General features: G+C 37.7%; 2 protein-coding genes and 1 pseudogene across 11 annotated transcripts; 2 read left to right on the top strand and 1 right to left on the bottom strand.

The window, feature by feature from the left end:
• Positions 1 to 1,585: 1,585 nt before the first annotated feature.
• LOC4347370 (cellulose synthase-like protein E1) lies at positions 1,586 to 7,930 on the top strand. Of its 2 annotated transcripts, none has more exons than NM_001403843.1 (7): positions 1,586 to 2,033; positions 4,744 to 5,062; positions 5,222 to 5,362; positions 5,481 to 5,612; positions 6,066 to 6,278; positions 6,385 to 6,957; positions 7,296 to 7,930. In NM_001403843.1, exons 1-7 carry the CDS (start codon positions 1,744 to 1,746, stop codon positions 7,839 to 7,841), a joined length of 2,214 nt encoding a protein of 737 aa, NP_001390772.1. In that variant the 5' UTR covers positions 1,586 to 1,743; the 3' UTR covers positions 7,842 to 7,930. The 2 variants fall into 2 exon arrangements, with proteins under 2 accessions (NP_001390772.1, NP_001390773.1); NM_001403844.1 differs by lacking the exon at positions 1,586 to 2,033 and adding an exon at positions 3,081 to 3,196 and having other exon boundaries at positions 7,296 to 7,927.
• LOC4347368 (uncharacterized) lies at positions 3,812 to 22,800 on the bottom strand. 9 transcript variants are annotated; one of them, XR_010735042.1, is made up of 27 exons: positions 22,621 to 22,800; positions 22,457 to 22,507; positions 22,269 to 22,322; positions 21,389 to 21,439; positions 21,271 to 21,321; positions 20,956 to 21,110; positions 20,503 to 20,616; positions 20,228 to 20,293; positions 19,605 to 19,688; positions 19,440 to 19,526; positions 19,100 to 19,191; positions 18,943 to 19,003; positions 18,635 to 18,691; positions 17,950 to 18,010; positions 17,582 to 17,689; positions 16,845 to 16,963; positions 16,577 to 16,648; positions 16,382 to 16,467; positions 16,204 to 16,300; positions 15,529 to 15,678; positions 15,204 to 15,306; positions 14,325 to 14,370; positions 12,025 to 12,089; positions 11,770 to 11,920; positions 4,909 to 4,959; positions 4,761 to 4,831; positions 3,812 to 4,127 (listed from the first exon to the last, which is right to left on the bottom strand). XR_010735042.1 is itself a non-coding variant. In XM_015756205.3 (21 exons), the coding sequence occupies exons 1-20, from the start codon at positions 22,730 to 22,732 to the stop codon at positions 15,544 to 15,546; spliced, it is 1,713 nt and encodes a 570-aa protein (XP_015611691.1). In that variant the 5' UTR covers positions 22,733 to 22,800; the 3' UTR covers positions 14,848 to 15,306; positions 15,529 to 15,543. The 9 variants fall into 9 exon arrangements, 1 of the variants encoding a protein (XP_015611691.1); XR_003238623.2 differs by lacking the exon at positions 3,812 to 4,127 and having other exon boundaries at positions 4,561 to 4,831; XR_003238625.2 differs by lacking the exon at positions 3,812 to 4,127 and having other exon boundaries at positions 4,781 to 4,831; positions 11,799 to 11,920.
• Positions 8,468 to 14,727, top strand: LOC4347369 (cellulose synthase-like protein E6; annotated as a pseudogene).
• Positions 22,801 to 23,375: the final 575 nt, after the last annotated feature.

The following is a 23,375-nucleotide window of genomic DNA, read 5'->3' as shown; positions in this document are numbered from 1 at the left end:
GTTGGAAAGAGAACTAGAGAAGCCAATAATTCCAGGTCCCAATTGTGTCTTGGTGACTTCGGAAAAGCTAATTGGCGAAGATGCACCAGTTACCTTGCTGGCGCGCACGCCGCGTGGCTGGCGCGTCTGCGCCTCTCCACGCGTTTTTTTCTCGTTTTTTCTGCCGATTTTTTCCTAGATTTTTTTTTTAGAATTTGAGTTAAAAGTTTTTAAGATTTTGAATTAAAAGTTTTAAAATTTTGAGATGAAAATTTTCAAATTTGAGTTGAATGTTTTGAATTTGGAGATGAAAGTTTTTAAATTCGATTTGAAAGTTTTCAAATCCTGACTTGAAAGTTTTCAAATCTTGGTTTGAAAGTTTTCAAATTCGAATTGAAAGTTTTCAAATCAGACTTGAAAGTTTCAACATCTTCTTAGTTCAAAAATTTTTAAATTTAAGTTTAAAGGGTTCAAATATTGACTTGAAAATTTTTCAATTAGAGTTTCAAACCTTGAAAGTTTTCAAATATTAGTTGAAAAATTTTCAAATCCTTGATAAATCTGAGTTGAAAGTTGCAATCAACTTTAAAAAAAAGAAATATACGCATGGCGGTTTTTATCTTAAAGAAGAAATGTATATAGCTTTTTTTTATCCAAAACTAAGCGCTAAAGCGCTATAAATACGGTGAAACGCGTGCCGCTTCAGTTCCTAGCGCTCACGTGTGAGGTAGGAATCCCATGGTGACTTGCTACCTGATGATTGCGTGGACGAGTTCACGAGTACTTGTTTTCCACTTCTCACTCTCCATCTTCTTCAACAGTTGCACTTCATTCGTCGCTTACTCCTGGTCGTTACACACAAGACAAAGAAAAGAGACGTGCATGAGCTGAATGATAGTAACAGTTGCGGAATTAATCTGATTATGTGAGTGAATTGGCATTTTGAACTATTTCCTCATTCTTAAAATATACTCACTTTTGTTTTATAGTATAGTTCGATTTAACTTTTTCTAGTTAAATTATTTCAATTTGTAATCAAGTTTATATAAAATTTTAGCAACACCTATAACACCAAATTAGATTCATCAAATATAAAATTAAATATATTTTAATAATGTATTTGTTTAATATTGAAAATATTGCTATATTTTTTTCTATTAATTTGATCCAACTTAAACAATTTTGATTAGAAAAAAATAAAACGACTAATAATATAAAACGGAGAGAGTAACAACATTACATACTTCTTCCGTCCTATAAAAAACCAACCTAGTACCGGATATGACACATTCTATTACTACGAATTTAAACATTCATCTGTCCAGATTAATCGTACTAGAATATGTCACATTATAGGACAGAGGGAGTATAATTTAGTACAGTACTACAAATTTATTTGGATAGCATCGATACCAGCTGACGGAGGGAGTATACAGTAATTCATGTTAGCAATAAATTCTTTTGGAAGGAGCTCAGAATTGGTCGGCAGCAGAGTGGCGCGAGCTCTCACAGCCTCTCACTTATAATAATATAATAACGAAAAATATCAAGTGATCTCGATGTTAGCCGCCACTTAGCTCAACGAAGTGCCTATGAAACAGACATAACTAAAGCTAAATTTTGATTTGTATGAGGAGCCTAACGATGATCAAGAGCTATATATATAACTAAATCAAGCGCTCACTGCTCACTGCTTACTGCTCTCTCCTGCACTTAAGCAACAAAGCAATTAGAGAGAGCGTAGAGCTGATCGATCGGCCGGCGATGGAGACGACGGCGGCGGCGACGGCGGCGGAGCGGCGGCGGCCGCTGTTCACGACGGAGGAGTTGGGCGGCAGGGCGGTGTACAGGGTGCAGGCGGCGACGGTGGCCGCCGGGATACTGCTGGTGCTCTACTACAGGGCGACGCGCGTGCCGGCCGCCGGCGAAGGGAGGGCGGCGTGGCTGGGGATGGCGGCGGCGGAGCTCTGGTTCGCCGTCTACTGGGTCATCGCGCAGTCCGTCCGGTGGCGCCCCTTCCGCCGCCGCACCTTCAGGGACAGGCTCGCCGAGAGGTTTGAATTCAAAAAATTAGTTTAATTTTGCATGTATTATTATTATTATTATTATTATTATTATTATTATTATTATTATTATTATTATTATCATCTAAAGTTATATCTACATACTACTTTCTCTGTCCCCAAATAGTTTAGTTATTTTATAAATTTAAATTTTATCCCACAATACTTACTATTACTTAAGAGTACTACTTATCACATCAGTCACCTTCAATTTAAATTTTTACACATTCTACCCTCACCACACTCTTACTTCCATTTAAAGAACGGGCAATATAGTTTTTACTTCTCAAATCTTAATTTGTATTAAACAATCTAAAAAGATAAGTATTGTGGGACGGAGGAAGTAATACTTAATATATTAATATATTATTGCTGGTAAGGTTCTGAAAATTGATGACAAACTGGCGAGTCATATTGACAAGATTTAGAACACATAAGCACCTGCTAAGTATGGATCGATGCTTAATCAAGCACAGATATTATAAACACCCATCCTTTTATCTTACGTGATGGGATAAAATGGTTAGTTTTTATTTTTAGTTGTATTGGACATGGCCCTATTATAAACGACCCTTACCAAGCAGGTAAGGTAGTCGGTACATGGAAAACTGGCCAGGATACTTTAAATACATCCTCCGTATTTCAAATTCAAATTTTACTTTGACACGGACATAAAACCTATACTCGATGTGTGAAACGATCTCATCCAGGGACTCTGGGGCTGTTTGGTTGCTACCCTGAGCAAAACTAGTCTGGCCTGGATCTAGCCTGAGTTCGATTACCTCCTATTTGGTTGCCACCCTGAGTCTGTTTTCCTCTTGCCTGGCCTGAGCAAACACGTAATGTCATTAGCCTGAACCAGGCGACCAAAATCGGTCGCCTGAGCTCCAGGCGCAGTATCGCTAAGAAAAAACGGGCGGCGGCGTCGCGCGAAGACCCCCACCGCCACCATTTTTGCCTCCGACGCCGGCGTGTGAGTCATCACCAACATGCTAAACCCACCGCTACGTAAAGCATCTCGCCCCCTGCCGCTGGGCTAAGCCCTCGATGCTGTCGTCTCAAAGGATTTCACGCACGAAGCAGTCCGGCCGCCTTGCTAGATCTGCAGCCTCGAGAAGATGCCACCATGGCTGCTAGCATTTGATTCGTTGATAGTAAGTGCTCTGCGTGTGTCTGAGAGAAATATCATTGATTGAATCGCTTTACATGGCTGGGAGAAATCATGGAATATTTAATTTGGTGCATGCTTGGATTTGAGGATTTCTTTCTTATTTCTCTTTCCCCTTTTTCCCCATTTTTTCCCCATGGATTTCAGTTGTCTTCTATGATTTGTGTCTGCAATTAGCATCTACACTAATCATCTCAATTTCTCAAGACCAACCGTATTGGCTCTAACATCAGTATTAGCAGTAATAATCTCAAGCCCAACATCAGTTTTTCCTCTCAGGCAGGAGTGGCAAACCAAACAAGGAAAGCATCAGGCGGCCTGGCCAGGCAAGCTTCATGAGCATCTCGAATGCCTCTCAGGCATACAAATTTCTCAGGCTTGGTGCTCAGGGTAGCAACCAAACAGACCCTCTGTGTTCTCACAGCTAGCTCAATCAGATCATCAAGCCATCATTATGATTATTTCTGTTAAATATCGAACTGCATACATAAACCAATAGAATGTCGGATTGGGGGTTTTCTCTTATTAGAACTCCATTGATTCGCAGGATAGGAAAAATATATGAATTGAAATGGTATGATTCTCCAATTCCACAAGAATATAAAAAACACAGGAAAGAAGATAGGAACTATTTGATAGTGCCATAGGAAAAACAAATGAAAGTTTACAAAGAGCTCATACTCTCTTACTGTTTTTTCCTATGAAATGCGAAACATAGTAATGCAATTCTATGTAAAGTTTCCTTTCTTTCCCTACAAATCAAAGTGACAGAGAGGAAAAAATTCATAGGAATTTGAATGCTGCGAAAATCCTTTGCCGATCCTATGAATCAAAGGACCCTTATAAAAAAGGGGACTTCGGTAAAGCAAACTCTCTCCTCCTTTAGCACATGCTTAGTTAAGTAGAAATGAGTTGTACTGCTTGATGCTCCGATCGAAAACAAAATAGTGGAGCCATGCCAGTATGATCAAGTATGAGTTAGAAGGTCAAAAAGAAAAAGTTCCGAACTTCAACAAAAAAGTAGCCTTAGCCTGGCGCAGGAATGGGGCTAAACGCATTTCTTTGAATCTAAGGTGTTATGGAATCAATTAATCCTTTTCAATATCGGGATACATGGATGGATATATCTTTATCCATATATCTTTCACAATCAATCACAAATACTTAATTTGGTCACGAAACAAAGCACCGCTTTGCCCAAGGAAGTGAAGGTAGAGCCAAGTGCCGTGTGGTGTGGTGTATGCACTTCTAGGCCCTTCCCGTGTACTAGATCACCCAGTGCTTCGTGTACTACAAACCCTCTGCCATCTATTATAGTAGGGCTATTTCATCAATTATCTATTTGCATTAAACTTATTTTTACTTAGCTATGTTCACTAGTTTGTTTTTTTCTTTTCACAACTTAAAAATGTTTCTTTATTGTAAAAATATTATGGCCAAAACATTTTTGACGTAGAGGTTGGTTTTATATCCATCATTGAGAAAACATATATTTCCCACAATTTAACACATTTACCATATCCTTTGAAGCAGATATGAACAAAATCTACCTGGTGTGGATATCTTTGTATGCACTGCGGATCCACAATCAGAGCCACCAAGCCTTGTCATCTCTACCATCCTATCAGTTATGGCATACAATTACCCATCAGAAAAAATAAGTGTGTACCTTTCCGATGATGGAGGTTCAATTCTTACTTTCTATGCTTTATGGGAGGCCTCCATATTTGCAAAGAAATGGCTACCATTCTGCAAAAGATATAACATTGAGCCAAGGTCACCAGCTGCTTACTTCTCAGAGTCAAAAGTGCATCACAATCTGTGCATCCCAAAAGAATGGGCACTGATCAAGGTATGTGCATTTTTATAAGCATAATTCTTCGAGATTTTTATAATCAACAGGTAGGCCACAATTAAATCAGCTCTCACATATGACTAGAACTATATATGTCCTAGTCATAACTTCATAGTGCTCAATATTTGGCATGGCAACCGATTTTTTTTTTGGCAGAACCTGTATGAAGAAATGAGAGAGAGAATTGATACAGCTACCATGTCAGGAAAAATTCCTGAAGAAATGAAGCTAAAGCATAAAGGATTTGATGAATGGAACTCAGATTTTACTTTGAAAAATCACCAGCCAATTGTTCAGGTAGGCTTCACTGTCCCAGAAAACAGCACAAAGTTTTTCACTATACAAATTAAAGTAAAGAAGTTCATAACACTTCAGTTTTGATAATTTGAGGTTCTAAATATTGCTTCTTTGGTAGATTCTGATAGATGGGAAAAACCGAAATGCAATTGATGATGATAGAAATGTGCTACCAACAATGGTATACGTGGCGCGCGAGAAGAGGCCTCAGTACCACCATAACTTCAAAGCTGGGGCATTGAACGCTTTGGTGAGTTCACTAACTTGGTTTAACATTTGAATATTAAAACAAGGTTAACTAATTTATTGTGAACTCCCTAATCTCATTAGACGTTATCATTACCAATTTTCTTATAAATGCAAAAATAGTGCGACAAGTTGTTCCACATTTTCATTTTGAATTTTAAAAAATGAAGTATCTAGTAGGTTCTACAGGTAACCACTAACCAAAAGGTCATTAAATTATATTTTCTTTAGTAAGAAAAAATGCATATAGTTGAACAATGGATGAATTCAATCAACAATTGATCACATAATTTTCTCAATTATCAATTCTGCATATTAAACTACAACATACGATGGAGTGTGCATCATTCAGTCAACAATTGATCATAAATTTTTCTCAAGTAATATTTTGATGTTCAAGACATGCCTTGTTCCTGAAAATATTTTTAAATATGTTAAATTTTATCCTAAAATGCAGATAAGGGTATCATCAGTGATAAGTGACAGCCCTGTTATCTTGAACGTGGACTGTGATATGTATTCCAACAATAGTGATTCAATCAGAGATGCGTTATGCTTCTTCCTCGATGAAGAAATGGGCCAGAAAATTGGATTTGTGCAGTACCCTCAGATCTTCAACAATATGACCCAAAATGATATATATGGAAACTCTTTCAATGTTAGCTATCATGTATGTTCTATGAAACTGTAACTTCAATACATTTTCATGTTTGCAACAATTTGTTCTATCATTAAATTAATATCTTTCTGCGCTAACAAAACAATTTAATGTAAAGGTGGAGATGTGTGGTTTAGACAGTGTTGGTGGTTGTCTCTACATTGGCACAGGATGCTTCCACAGAAGAGAGATCCTTTGTGGTAGGATATTCAGCAAAGACTACAAGGAAAACTGGAACAGAGGAATAAAGGAAAGAGGAAAAGAGAACATAAATGAGATTGAGGAGAAGGCAACATCTTTAGTAACTTGCACTTATGAGCATAGGACACAGTGGGGTAATGACATTGGAGTGAAATACGGTTTCCCGGCAGAGGATATCATTACTGGATTGGCAATACATTGCAGAGGATGGGAGTCAGCCTTCATAAATCCTAAAAGAGCAGCATTTTTGGGTTTAGCCCCATCAACACTTGCCCAGAATATACTGCAACATAAGAGATGGAGTGAGGGTAATCTCACAATTTTTCTTTCGAAGTACTGCTCCTTCTTGTTTGGACATGGAAAAATCAAGTTACAACTACAGATGGGCTACTGCATATGTGGATTATGGGCAGCCAACTCACTGCCTACACTCTATTATGTTGTGATTCCATCACTAGGTCTTGTTAAGGGCACCCCCCTATTCCCACAGGTACTATTAAACTAATGCTAATTGCTAAACCATACTCCCTCCGTACTCGTAAAGGAAGTCGTTTAGGACAATGTTTAAGTCAAACTTTGGGAATATAAATCATGAATAACTCTTAAGTTGTTGAGTTTGAAAATGTAAAAATTATATGAATAGATTTGTCTTGAAAAATGCTTTCATAAAAATATACATATATCAGAAGTCAAAGTTATGTTTGGGAGACCATGTCGCTGTCCAAAACAACTTCCTTTACGAGTACGAAGGGAGTACTTTGATTCATTTCTATCATTAGAACTTATTGTTTATTATTGAAACTAACACTACACTTATATGTCATTTAGATTATGAGTCCATGGGCTACACCCTTCATATATGTATTTTGTGTGAAGACCCTCTACGGTCTTTATGAGGCATTATTATCTGGGGATACATTGAAAGGATGGTGGAATGGACAAAGGATGTGGATGGTGAAAAGCATTACCTCATATCTATATGGCTTCATTGACACCATCCGAAAATGTGTAGGAATGTCAAAGATGTCATTTGAAGTTACAGCAAAGGTAAGCGGTCACGATGAAGCAAAGAGGTATGAGCAAGAAATCCTAGAATTTGGGTCATCGTCTCCTGAATATGTGATCATCGCAACCGTCGCATTACTGAACTTCGTCTGCCTAGTTGGAGGGTTAAGTCAAATAATGGCAGGTGTCTGGAATATGCCATGGAATGTGTTTTTACCCCAGGCCATCCTCTGTGGAATGATAGTAATCATTAATATGCCAATTTATGAGGCAATGTTCCTAAGAAAGGACAATGGGAGAATACCAACAGCAGTCACACTAGCTTCAATTGGCTTTGTAATGTTGGCATTCCTAGTACCAATAGTTTGAGGTCCCTAAAATGGGATTTGATGCCTTATAAAACATTGGGTGTTTCTGATGATGATCATGAAAATAAATTGCATTGCCATTTCATGAAATTCTCTTGAATATTTCACACATGTTAATGATCATCAGCATATAGATGCCTAGAACAGAAGTTCAGGAAAAAAAGAACATATAATTCACAGGAAGGGAGAGGCATCTCCCTCTTCCTCAAAAATATAATTCAGAGGAACTTCTTTTTTGGGAACATGTGATCAGGTATTATGACCTGTGACATATAACTTCGGGTATTATGTTCCTACATGCAGATAAGAGGTAGCATGACATTACACGTTTACTATAGTTCCTGCATCAGATATGCATAGTCAAATGATTCGTATGAGCTAGTGATCGAGAGCTATATATATGTTAGCCAAGTGCTCACTGTAGAGAAAACGCATATAAGCAGCTTAATTTGCTAGAGAGAGAGAGAGAGAGAGAGAGAGAGGACAGCTGATCGGCCGGCGATGTAGACGACGACGGCGGCTGTTGGCGAAGGAGAATATGGGCGGCAGGGCGGTGTACAGATTCCATTCCAGGCGGCGACGGTGGCCGCCGGGAAACTGCTGGTGCTGTACTACAGGGCGACGCACATGCCGGCCGGCGGCGAGGGGAGGGCGGCGTGGGTAGGGATGGAGGCGGCGGAGGTCATGTACACGGTACACCGTTTACTGGGTCGTCACGCAGGTAGGCCGTCCGGTGGTGTGCCCCGTCCGCCGCCGCACGTTCAAGGACAGGCTCGCCGAGAGGTTGGTCACTTTTGTGCGTTACAACTGTCTCTCTCTTCAAATTGGATCCTCGTACACGCATAAATTTTGACATGAATGACCATCAATCCTAACACATAAATCGAACGGTCAAGAACTTGGTCTCTCTCTTTCATATTACAAGACTATGCCTGTGTTTAGATTCAATGGTGAAAAATGTTGCCGTGTCACATCAGATATACAGACACATATTGGAAGTATTAAACGTAGTCTAATAACAAAACAAATTCCAAATTCCACCTCTAAACTGCGAGATGAATTTATTAAGCCTAATTAATCCATCATTAGCAAATGTTTCATGTAGCACAACATTGTCAAATCATAAAGCAATTAGGCTTAAAAGATTCGTCTTGCAATTTACACGTAATCTGTGTAATTAGTTTTTTTATCGATATCTAATACTTCATGCATGCGTCCAAACATTCGATGTAACAGGTGAAAAAACTTGCGAGGGGATCTAAACAGGCCCTATATATATACTCCTTCCGTCTAAAGAAAGACACTGTAGGGAGATGAATCTGAACCGTGCATGTTTTCATCCATAGAAATTGGCTTTTTTTTTTATGAAACAGAGTTGCATTGGGATTTTGTAGTATCTTTATTTTGTGTTGAAATTGTTGCTCTGTTTTTTTATAAATTTGGTCAAACTTGAACATGTTTGACTTAGTACAATTGTAAAATGACTTAAAATATAAAAATAAATGGAGATAGTATATTAAATTTTGTAAAATAAAAAAAGACATGTATATTACTGCTCGTCTACAACTCCACACTAAGGGTATGTTCGGCACCACATATTCCCAACTCCTCTCCCTCGTATTACATGCACACGCTTTTCAAACTGCTAAACAGTGTATTTTTTACAAAAAGTTTCTATACAAAAGCAGTTTAAAAATCATATTAATTTATTTTTGAAAAAGAGTAAAGTATACGGGCGGTCCTTAAACTTGTAGGGGTATGTCATCTAGGTCCCTAAACTCTCAAAATACATATCCAAGTCCCAGAACTTGTCATAGTGTGTCATCTAGGTACCAAATCGCCATAACCCCTTTGGGATCCTACGTGGCGTTGATGTGGCATGCCACACGGACATAATGTGGCATCATTTTGACTGACAAATGGGACCCATTTAAAGTTTTTCCATTTTCTTTTTTATTCTCTTTTTCTCCCTTTCTTCTCCTTTCTCTGTAACCCAAGCAGAAGAATGGAAAAAAAGAATAATGAAAAGAAAACGAAAAAGGAAAAAAAAGAAACGAAGAAAAAAAAAGGGCATGTCATGTCCATGTGGCATGCCACATCAGCGTCACGTAGGATCCTAGAGGGGATGTGTCGATTTAGGACAGATACACTTTGACAAGTTCTGGGACCTGAATATGCATTTTGAGAGTTTAGGAACCTATATGACACAACCCTACAAGTTTGAGGACCACCAATACACTTTACTCTTTGAAAAAAATTAGCTAATACTCTCTCCATCCCAAAAAAAACTTAATTCCTAGGTTTCCATGTCTAACGTTTGATTGTCCGTCTTATTTAAAAAAAATATGAAAAAATTTAAAAAGATAAGTCATATATAAAGTATTATTCATGTTTTATCATCTAACAGTAATAAAAATACTAATCATAAAAATTTTATATAAGACGGACGTTCAAACGTTGGACACGGAAACCCAAGAATTGAGTCTTTTTGACGGAGGGAGTACTTAATTAATCACGCGCTAATGGATCGCTCCGTTTTCCGTGCACAAGAGATTGGTTCTCATCTCCTTCCTACGAAGGCAACCTAACGGTGTCTCGCTTACAGTGTTTGAAATGTCAGTTGACCGACCAAATTTGGATTTCAAAAAACTGATGTAACGAGCCTTTCAACAAAGATCAAGATGCACAAATCTTATATGTATCCTTCATGTCTTAATACAAAGATATGCAAATCTTATACCGTATTCTCCATATGTTTATACACATGCGCAAATCTTATGTTAATTCTTAAAAAAAAACATTGCAACAAAGAAATCTCATGACTGGACAACCAGGACAGCAGTTTTTTTTTCTTACAACATCATTTTTTCTCTCAACTTCTCATATCATAAGTCATAACTTTTTTTAAGGGCCTAAGTTATAACTACAACGGGTAGGAACTCGCATATTAATGCACCAAGAAAATAATAAAAAAACTATTGCAGCTTAGAGTTTCAGGGCTCAAAATATTTCGTGCATATAATGGTATTCCCTCTGTTCTTTTAATATACGACACCATTACTTTCTCCTCAAACTTTGAACAGCAATATTTATTCAATTACTTAGTTATAAGTAAAGTGAAAAGAGTACCCCCTAGATCTATCCAAGTACTTAAGTGTGCCTTGTATATTTGTCTATTTGCACAAACATTTCTAGAAAGGACAAAAAAGTCAAACAAATTAAAAAAAATCAAAGGTACCATATATTTAAAACCGGAGGTAGTATAATAGGAGTATATAGATTCTGTTAGCAAAATATATACAATAATCTAAAAGATCAACATTTCTTATCTCAGCTTTACTAAAAATGGCTGCAAAAGGAACAGAACTATCTTTTGTACATGAAAGTGTGTACAGAAAGAGATGTATTGTGTAATATGGGTTCGTTGTATTTAGCCTCCCAGGTCGGTATATCAAGGAATCTCAGAGATGAAATGGAAACCAATCCTATCCTACCGTAACAATTGAATCCTCTAGAATCCTATCGGTATACTCTAACAGTACACAACAAAAAATTGATGATTTATGCTTTGAATTTAGCAAAAGGACTTCAGAACATGTCCGGTTTGTTTCTAGTATATTGATCTCAAAAAATTGAAGATGGTAAACTAAAGGAAGGTAAAGGTAGACCAGTTTAGCTAGCTTAAATCATTGAAGGGAAGATCTCTTTAAAATGTGTTCTATTGTTTTACACACGAGCCAACATTCAAACAGCTATTTACCACAATAAGCCTAAACACATTTAACATGTCATTTGGAGCATGCATGAAAAAAAAGCTGGATATCTTTGTATGCACGGCAGACCCACACTCAGAACCACCAAGTCTTGTCATATCTACCGTCGTATCAGTCATGGCATACAATTACCCGTCAAAAAAATTAAGAGTGTACCTTTCTGATGATGGAGGTTCAATTCTTACTTTCTATGCTCTATGGGAGGCCTCCGTGTTTGCAAAGCACTGGCTACCATTCTGCAAAAAGTTATAACATTGAGCCAAGGCCACCAGCTGCTTTCTTCGTGGAGTCAGAAGGGCATCACAATCTGTGCACCCCAAAAGAATGGTCATTTATCAAGGTATGTGCATTTCTTAACATTCTTCTTTAAGACATCGATAATCAACAAGTATGGGATGAATATGCACTCACAGATAATTACGGCTTATAATTCTCAACATTTGGTATGGCAACTGATCTTCTTTTATCGGCAGGACCTGTACAAAGAAATGACAGAGGATTGATACAGCTGTCATGTTAGGAAAAATTCCTGAAGAAATTAAACTGAATCATAAAGGATTTGATGGAAGGAACTCAGAAATTGCCTCAAAAATCATCCGCCAATTGTTCAGGTAGGCTTTACTGTCCTAAAAATTTCATGATTACAAAGTAAAGAAATCCATACTACTTCCATTTTGGGAATTTCAGGTTCTAAAAAAAATGTTGCTTCTTTGATAGATACTTATAGATGGGAAAAGCCAAAATGTAGTAGATGATGACGGAAATGTGCTACCAAGCCTGGTATACATGGCACGTGAGAAGAGGCCTCAGTACCACCATAACTTCAAATCTTGGGCTATGAACGCTTTGGTGTGTTCCCTAACCTTGTTTAGTTTTACCTTGAAACAAGGTTAACAAATTTATTATAAAATCCCTACTTTCCATTAGAGGTTACCTTACCCATTTTGTAATAAATACAACAATGCAACAAGTTGTTCCACACTTTCATTTTGAAAAATGAAGTATCAAGTAGGTTTCAGTTAAAAAAAAAAAAGAAGTATCTAGTAGGTTCTACAAGTGCAACAACCAACCAAAAGGTTATGTATTGCTACTGTTTGCTTCAGTCAGAAAAAAAATGCATGGAGTTAGAACCATATGGTCAGTTGTGCATTGTTCAATGAACAATTTATCGCAGCATTTTCACAAAGTATTCTAACATTCAGGAAATGCCTTATTCCTGAAAGTATTTTAAAATATGTTAAATTTCAATCCTGAAATATAGATATGTAACAACCCTATTATCTTGAATGTGGACTGCGACATGTATTCCAATAACAGTGACTCAATCAGAGGTACGTTGTGCTTCTTCCTTGATGAAGAAATGGGCCACAAAATCGGATTTGTACAGTACCCTCAGAACTATAACAACATGACCAAGAACAATATATATGGAAATTCCCTCCTTGTTCTCAATGAGGTAAGTTGTATCAAATTGTACTTTTAATACATTCTCTTGTTTTTAATAATCTATACTATCAATATACATTATTCGGCTAACAAAACAATTCAATGTTAAGGTGGATATGTGTGGTATGGACAGTGCTGTTGGCTCACCCTACATTGGTTGTTATGGGCATGGGCCAAGGCCATGCAACAGTTTAGGCATGATAAATTAGAAATAAGTCACATAAATATAGGAGATTACCTAGTTAGGAAAGAGATGAGGTTTATTAGAAAGCTAGAGACAGAGATTGGATTGGTTTATATAATACTAGAGACTAGTTCCTTATGTATCTAGTCTGTCCTCCCTATATATATAAAGGGACCCCATGGACTCTATAATCAATCAATCAATCTCTAAAGTTAGCCCTAAGCCTCAGAGCCTCTTTTAGCTCAGCAGAGAGAAGCCCTGCCTCTGCTATTAGAGGGCGAGCGCCTATCCCCCGGTCTTAGGACCCTTACCCTAGCCAATCCATAACATTGGTACTGGACGTTTCCATATAAGAGAGATCCTTTGTGTAGGAGGTTCAGCAAAGACTACAAGGAAGACTGGGAGAGGAATAAAGGAAAAAACACAGGCAGACATATATGAGATTGAAGAGAAGGCAAAATCTTTAGCAACCTGCACTTGTGAACATAGGACACAGTGGGGAAATGAGATTGAAATAAAATATGGTTGCACGGTAGAAGATAATCTTCACTGAATTGGCGATAAATTGCAGAGGATGGGAGTCAGTTTACATCAATCCTCAAAGAGCAGCACTTTTGGGTGTGGGTCCAGCAACACTTGCCCAGACAATACTGCAGCGCAAGAGATGGGGTGAGGATAATTTAACACTTTTTTTTTCAAAGAACTGCCCCTTCTTGATTGGACATGGAAAAATTAAGTTACAACTACAGATGGGCTATTGCTTATTTGGGTTATGGGCATCCAACTCACTGCCTACGCTTTATTATGTTATGTTTCCATCACTAGGCTTGTGAAGGGCACCCCTCTATTCCCAGAGGTAATATTACATGATAAACCTCACTTTGGTTTCATATTGCTCTTATTAAAACTAATCCTATGTTTATATGCCATTTAGATTATGAGTCCATGGGCTACACCCTTCGTATATGTATTATGTGTGAACTGTGAAGAATATATACAGTCTATATGAGGCATTATTATCAGGGGATACATTGAAAGGATGTTGGAATGGACAAAGGATGTGGATGGTTAGAAGAATTACCTCATATCTTTACGACCTCATTGATACCATCCGTAAGTTGCTAGGACTGTCGAAGATGACATTTGCGGTTACAGCAAAGGTAAGTAATAGAGATGAAGCAAAGAGGTATAAACAAGAAATCATTGAACTTGGGTCATCATATCCTGAATATGTGATCATTGTAATTGTTGCACTACTCAACCTCGTCTGCCTAGTGGAAGTGCTAAGTCAAATAATGACAGGTGTATGAAATATGCCATGGAATGTATTTCTAACCCAGGTCATCCTCTGTGGAATGATAGTGATCACTAGTATCCCAATTTATGAGGCAATGTTCCTAAGGAAGGACAAAGGGAGAATACCATCATCAGTCACACTAGCTTCCCTTGGCTTTGTAATGTTGGCCTTCCTGATAAAATACTAGATATTTCTTAGAATAAATTTTCTCCTGATATATTTCATGCATGTTTAGTGATCATCTACCTACAGATACTAGCAGAGAAATTCACTAAAAAAAGCACATAATAGTATGATACACAGGAAGTGTACTTGCATTATAGAAATTCCTTAAGTACCTTTCTCCTGTAAAAGTACATGTTTAGTATTACAAGCATTTCAACAAATGCTTATAATGTAACTCTTTTGTGTCCTCAAAAAATATATTTGCTGACTAAACTGAATCAATAAATGCCAATTTACATTTGGATGTAAACATCCAATCAGATTTCACCATTAAGGCAGTAACTTTAGAGATTATCTTTTAAGTTTTAATCACCGAGGCACCAAGTACGACCATTTAAATTATTGGAGAACTGAATACAAATTGTGACTCCGTGTGGTCCTAAGAAATAAAACATGTGCTCAGGTGAAGGCCAAGTCAGCAGGTATGGTTTTGGGTACCTCTAGCTCTCAACATATATATCTTGTGGTACATCATCATCAAAATGCAGTTTGCCTGCCAGGAATCAGGATGACCTCAGCATTCTTCATTGTGACAGCTTATCTGCATACAGAATGAGAAGCAATATAAAATTATGAAACGAGGAATATAAAGACCAATTTTCTTCTCTCTCTTTTATGAAGCCAAAGAACCATGCTGTTTAATGAGTAACGTGAAAGGAGAGATTACATGCATGTGCAGATACTGCAGATTTGCTTCTTAGAGGAGCAACTCGATGCACAGTGTTAGAAAAATAGAGTGGTTCTTTGTTATAATAAATCTCACCTATTTGTTGAACTCCTAGAGGACGGACCGAACAAGACGAGCAGCAAATGCCCCATCAATAGAGTGCTTAGTTGGACTTGAGGAATAGAAACCCTCATCTGTGACAAATTCAGCAGGAACATATCCATGCACGCTCTGTAGGACAAAGTCCTACAGCATAAAATTGATTTACAACATATCCATGCATAGCATAAAATATTGTCAAAAGCGAAATTATTAGTGCGAAAAAATACAACATTATGTGGCAACTCCATTTTAGTATATAAATGATGTCAAGGTTATAGAGATGGTTCACTAAAAAAGTGGTAAAACATGCTTAAATGTTTACATTTCGTGGAGACTTAATATGCTTGAAAGCTATATTACTGTTAAACTCACATCTGAACTATCAGGGTTAACAATATTAAAATGTAGTGTGAATGATGGGATCTTCCAAAAGCTGGATTAACATGTGCCAACAGCAACTGAATTTGTGATTATTACCTCGTTAGTTGAGATAAGTCAGTCTAAGTTGCACCAGAGATCATGTGCTTTTAGCACGTGTTTTACTAGCATGCTCAATATTACCAACAACACTGTAAACCATAAGGGACTTATTTTCTCAAATCAAACTTAATATTGAGTTTATTAACTTCCAGTAAATGATCCACGTTTGATGTTAAGACGAACTAGTACCGGATGCCTCTGAACAAAAGCAGCAATTCTGTGCTCGTTTTCTTCAGGGTCAATGGAACATGTACTGTAGACTAATATACCACCAGGCTTTACTAACCTACAGGCAAAACCAGAAAGTAATATCAGATGTTAGCCATATAAATTTTCTTTCACAGATTTGCAGGAGAAGGAATCCCACATTGATGCAGAATCAAGAAGCTCATCTTGCAAACACATTAGCTCCTCCAAATCTTCGAATTGTCTATTCCACCGCAAGTCTGCCCTCTTGGGAACGGAAAAAGGATTAAGGATTATCAGTTCATCAATCATTTGTTATTCAAGATTTAGATTAGTTCAGTGAAAGCAAAATAATGAACTTGCTTAACAAAGATACCTTGGAAAGAACTCCTAACCCAGAGCATGGAGCATCCAACAGTACCTTGTCAAATGTTGCAGTGGTTTCCTTCTGCAATTTTTTCATATGTATAAGCCTCCACATCATACATTTGGATAACGATTAGTAATAAGCTCATAACAGCCACTAGTCATATTCCTAATAAATACTTCCATTGGAGTGCAGTATCCTTAGATTTATGGGGACTTTCTATATTCTTGTTCCCCATTTTCTGGTTTAGAAACAAGGGATTTCCTCTTAAACTTACAGCATATAGTCGAAGATCAGCATGGATGTCACTGATCATAGCATCAAGATTGTGTAACTTTGCTGCCTCCATGAGAATTCTCAACCGACCTTTGTTTATGTCAAGTGCCCATATCTTCCCTGAATCAGACTACATGGTAAGTCCACAATATCAAATCTCTAAGCTACTATCATCCATGATGACTTGGAACTACCTCTGGATGGAACGTCAAAATGAGTTCTCATAAAACTATTTTGGACATGTGAGTTATATTTGCTTGTAATAAAATGCAAGGTTTCCTGGAATTTGCTCTAAAAATTACAAATGCTGGTTCGCGTTGCTGATGCAAAAGGATGAACTCGTGAACAGTTACTTATAGCAATTAAACATTAAGAAAGCCACCACATTCTTCATTTTAACTCCATGGACATACTGCACTCACTAATTTTATATCTGACAAATTAACTAGATCTCAACAACCAATGTCTGCAGGTGCTCAATATTATAATAAGTTAATAAAAGCAGTAAGATGTGAAAAGTAATTCATTTCAGTGTGTCATTCTTTTTCTCGGAAACGCATGAGAACTGTGCTTCATTTCATTAAGAAGGTGTGCGTCATTTTTTATGGACATAACATGCTAAATACATTGTCTATTTATATGTGCCATGTTCATAAAAAAATAAGTTTCCTACAACTACCTTGTTATGAGTGTGATATCAACAGATGATTGAACCCTCTCTCAATTCCATCTTCTTACCTTGTCCCGATAAACGGGCTGCCATGAACAAAGTTTTGCCACCAGGTGCAGCACAACAATCAATGATTGTTTCCCCAGGTTGTGGATCGACCACAGACACCACAAGACCTACAATAGATTCTTCATGTCTTAGCATAAGTATCAAGTGCTTACTCAAATGAGAAGTACCACTATCACTTAGACATGGAAACCTCAAGGATAAAGGAAAAACTCAGGTTAATGGAAGTGACGGACAGTAAAACTGAAACGATTTCCATAGTCATAAGCCATGTACAGTTATTTGCAGTCAACATCACTTCAATATAGTAATCTTATTGTACTAATTAAGGCATATGCTTAGCGGTCAAGAAATAACTATCATAACTTGCCTGCACTCTCATCCTGCACAGCACACATGCCTTCTTTCAGTAGTCCAGCTTGCAGGACAGTCTGTACATGGAACAAATTAAGATAATTCTGAAATAATATCCCAAGAGGTATTATCAAGAAAATAAGAACAGTAAAAGTAATGTTCATATAAAAGTATGCAAATATAAAAGAATGCAGATATTTTGTTATGTATAAAGGGCACAATGGTGGTGCTCCATCTCCAAAGTTGCAAACCACAAAGGCTTCAAAAAAGTTGTTTCTTTCAAAATAAACGAACTTGTACAGCTACTGAGATACACAACTTGACTGATCCAATACATGTGGTGATCAATACTTATACTCTGAACAGTAAAAGAAATAATAATCATTAAACATCTAAGGCATCACAAGTATAAAATTATCTCCCCTTTCTTGCTACTGCACAAACATTATTTCAGGATTATTTCTTATAAGTTCTTTTTAGATCATCTGCCTCTCAGCCTCACTTTCTTAGAACTGCAATCAATGTCGATATCTTATGTGCACGAACAAATTTAGGTTTTGAAACAGTGCTATTTTGTAAGTATACTGAACATATTGCGTTGTAGAAAAAAATACAAGGATGTCAATACATCATATTGATTTAAGTTTAACACAGCACTAGTGACTAGTCGTTGATTGAAAACCAACTATCAGTTTATTTACCTGCATACCCTCCTGAATACGGACAAATTCATCCATAGTTGACTTCTCATAATGAACCTACATAAAAGGAAATCAAATTATCTAGCAAATAATCAAGGCAGAATGTGACATCAATATGGATAAGGTATTAGAGTCCTGAATAGCTCTATATAATGAATTTATATACCCCGCAGCGAGCCGAATGACATAATTAAATGCCATTGCATAATATAGCACAAGGTACATGTTATATTCATTCTTGCTTCCTTATGAACTTTATTAAGCCTTATATTGATCAAGCAGAAGGTACTAAAGCTTAATGGAAGCACCTGCAAACTTTCCAATCGATCTATAAGATCAGCCCTTGTATACCCATTTGCTGTGTTGACCCTATGATATAAGGCATAAAAAAGACGAATCAACCATATGGACATGCATAAACAGAGCAGGTGACTGTATATTACAGTACATCATTTGGCTTAAAACCTTATACTGAAATGAGGATCACTGTTATTCCATTTCATTAATTTTAGAGCTTCTTCTTTGCCCAGAAAACGAATCCATCTTCTCACCATCCACTGCAGAGAAGAAAACAAATTATAGATTAAAAAATGAAATTTCTACAGATATTCTGTTGTGTTCTTAACAAATATTTGCCAGATAGAACTAGTAGATTGAATTCCACGTGAGTCCACAATCCTAGTTATCAAGGGCATTGATTGATAATTGGTCAAGTGGAATTGGTATGTTGATTAATGAATAATCTAGCACACAGAAAACTAAGAAACAGAAGCAAACTAAAGTTTAGAGGGTAAACGAAACTTACGACAGGATGAGAATAAATAATGGAAAGTGCGCGAGCTTGGGCACGATCATCACCTTCTATCTTTGGAAGAGGAAGAGAGTTTGCCTCCTGAATTGAAAAAACAAAATAACGATACTACAGTGCAATCCTACTGATCAGGCTGGCTAGATTAGTTCTAATTCATACCTTTAGCAGTAGAAGTTTACGCAGAATTGCATTCACCAGGTTCCCAGCACCAGGCCTTAGAGCTACTTTAGCAAGCCTTACATTCTAAAATTGTGATTTGAAAGAAGCATTACTAGATTCTTTACATTTGTCAGGTACGTTAGAAATACAAATGGTAACAGTATGACATGCCTATCTCAAAGAAAGGACAAAATGCAAAAGATCAGTGAAACAGGTGAATCAGCTTCAGAATATTATAACAGCAGTATCAATAAAATTCACTTTATTAGGTTAGATATAGTATACTGGCAAATATCATAATTTAACAAAAATGTAGCATGTCCAGGAACATAATCATCCTCAAAAGCCCTTTTATCGCCACCATCCATAAAACTCATAATAGTACTACAGGAAATGAAAAGGAAAAGTACAAAAACTGTGGAGAAATCATGGTTAAATGTATTATCATTACCATAAAACAACAGCATTCATACAAACTCCGTTATGGAACAAAGCATACAGAGAAAGAGATATACGTTTCCACATTATTTTGCTTTTTGATACAAAATTTGATATGGTTGGCATAGACATGAGCTTTTTAAGGCCCTTGGGAGCTCCCAAGGACATATAAAAAATCAACATACCTCATCAACAGCAGCATAAGCTGGCACATTGAGCTTGAGAATTTCAAAGAAACCAATTCGTAATATCTGAAACCAAAAATGCTAAACTTCAGAGATTCTACAGTGTGGAGTTAACTACTGTAGTTGCAGGCCAAATTGTTTGGTATTTTCCACATGTCATCTAACATGCAATAGTATTTTCCAATTTCCACAGCTTTGTGATGGTACTTACCTAATTTTCTCAATATAGGTTGTCAATAAAGAATATAGTATACTGTAAGAGATATAGAAGAAACCTGCAGAAGTAGTGGTTCCATCTCCCTGAACACCTTCTCCTCACTACAGAGTGACATGATCAGATAATCAAGGTACCGTTTCCAACGCACAGTTCCAGCGACTATGACAGTAACCTACAATCCAAGTATAACAGAGTCATACACAAGTCTTCTAAGGAATGTTGTCAACCCATGAACACATTATTTCAGCATCATTCACACATTATATCATATGACGTACGAGTAGACATAAGTGAAGAAAACAACACTGACAATTAGTTAGGTACATGTTATCAAATAAAGAAAGGACAATATCACATATGGTCATTCTGCAGGCCGCCTCCTACTTTATCTTTTACTCAGAACTCAACAATTGCCGTTTGATAGCTATAACCATCATGGTGCAAACCTTCTTGAACAAATCGAAGTTGGTGAATAGAATAACAAAGTAACATGCGGAATATGTAATTTTACCAATCTTATATCCCTGTTATCCAAACACCGTATGCTGAACCCTAGTGTCCTTTCGACATAGCTCATCTCATTCTCTCCGGAACTGTTTCCTTTCTCATTCAAAAGGTCCACAAATGCCTTCCCCTTCTCAATCCTTAGCAACCTCACTGCTGCAACTGCTCCAACGACACAAACAATGCAAATGATAAAGACAAATAAAACCATGAAAAATTAAAGCATGGCCAAAGAATTAGATAGTAAACTAATGAATAATAGATACAACAAAGAACCATTAAATTTTCTTGCTAACATAGTACCATATCATTAATGTTTTACCTGCTCTGTGATGAGATACCTCCAAATTTACATTTGAAACCTTAGTCCTCCCTAAGAGAAAAAACGAATTGGGTTAAAGAAGTGAATAGCTCTCGTTATTCAAGTAGTGATGAGATACCTGCTCTTTCAGTAGGCATCTCAGGACTACGATTTGGAACTCTAGTAATTCCTGAAAAAGATAGAATGTTTGGATTAGTAAAGACTCACATCACTTGCACGATAAGTCAGCAGACACCAACAACAAACAACAATGCTTTCAGGATGCGACGAATACAAGTGCTTGCAGGTAGACAAGCAAACAAACAATACACAAGTTTAGCACAGTACGTTCAGTATGTAAGATGTAGCAATCCTGGTTCCTGGATTGAGATTAGAAAGATACAATTCATCACTTCCAGACACACATGACAATGTTCTAAAGTTTAAGGTCATGAAAGTGGCAACTATCTCACTGTGTAAGTGTAACCTTTTGCTCAGTACTCAAATCTACAACTGAAGTATCTGAGGTGGCGTCAGTCGAGAATACATGACAGAAGGGATTGCTAGTTCACCTAACTTTCCCCAAGCATGGGTTTCCTTTACTATTTTTGTTCTTTTACCAGAAAATGAGTCTAGAGGCAGCAAGTCCACCTTAGTTACTCCAATAAGCATATGTGTGACTTTTGTATAACACATGCAAATACTATTCCAAAAGTTTGTAAAAGTGACTTCCAGGTGCAAGAATTGCCGACTTTACAAAATGCATCAGGCCATCAGCCCTTCTGTACACATAATCAAACATGTGAAGTTTACCGCTGTGCAACTAGTTTTGAATTTAGGTGAGTATATCTTCATTCCATTAATTGCCAGTTTGCCACATGTGACATAAGGCAGTTGAATGTCATGCAGCCAGTGACACGGTTCAATTTCATATAGGAAAACACTGTCCTAGTGCCTAATCAGTCAACCAAACATGCTTTGCTACACGAGTGATTCTCAGTACCAAGCAGCATTTTTACCTGATCGGCGAGGTGGAGCCTCCGGGCTGTCACGCTTCCAAGTCCTACCTCTCCCTTCGCAGAACAAATGGAATAGACCAAATTTACAGTTTATCCATCAGGTAAATCAGCGGCAAAGCCATAATTAACCAATCAAACAGCACGACGAAGCTGCAGCCTGCAGCAACCTCCAACTCCCCTCAATTTACCTGCACTTCTCGGATACGCTCCTGGATTAACCCTCGAAACCCTACTCCTCCCTTCCACATAAAAAAAAACAACAACCAACCAAATCCCCCATGAGAGGCAAGCTACAAATGACAGCCCCGATTAACCAAACAATGAGCAATCCCGTGGAAATGCGGGGTACTACCGGAGGCGCCGGAGCTCCTGCGGGCGGCGCCGGGGTCGGCGGAGAGCAGGATGGGCGAGCCGATGCCGACGCGCGAGCGGAAGTGCGGGAGTGCGAGGGCTCCTCCCTCCATCGTTCGCTCGGGGTTTTGGCTGGGGATGGCGTCTCGAGCGCGAGTGGGGAGCGGAGCGGAGATGAGGCGAGGAGGAAGACGAGGAGTGGTGATAGAGAAGTATCGTAGCGATAAAATTGGGCCGGGCTTATCTTCGTGGAGGCCCATATACTCTCCTCGTGGAGGACACGAATTTATTTAGGGCCCATCAAATTTATGGGCCGGATTTTGAAAAGCTGATCCAGCTTTTCACGGGATGGGCCGCAAATTGTAGGAATCAGAGCAATGCGTGGAATTAATCACGTTCAATCCTCTTAATCATTTTTATATGGGATTAATTGAACAAGCCCTAAAATGTTAAGAACGCAAATAATCATCGGTGTAAACGGCAAAGTATAACAAGACACCGTTAAGCACATACTCTATAAGTGTATAACATTATCAAATTGCAAGTTTCTTTTTCTCATGATCCTTGTTATCATTCAAGGAGTAAAAAACATAGAGGTATGTTACAGTTACTGAGACCTACTTTTAAGAGCAGATACAGGCTATAAGTCAGCTGCAAATATATTTTAAAAAGATAAATAAGGGGAGAGAAGAGCAGTGGGCTACAGATTTGTAGCCAGCTATAGTATGGACTCCAAGATGCAGTGTGTGTATGATA

This window comes from Oryza sativa, chromosome 9 (assembly GCF_034140825.1).
Source record: "Oryza sativa Japonica Group chromosome 9, ASM3414082v1".
NCBI lineage: Eukaryota > Viridiplantae > Streptophyta > Magnoliopsida > Poales > Poaceae > Oryza > Oryza sativa.
This window is presented reverse-complemented; position numbering and strand designations above follow the sequence as displayed.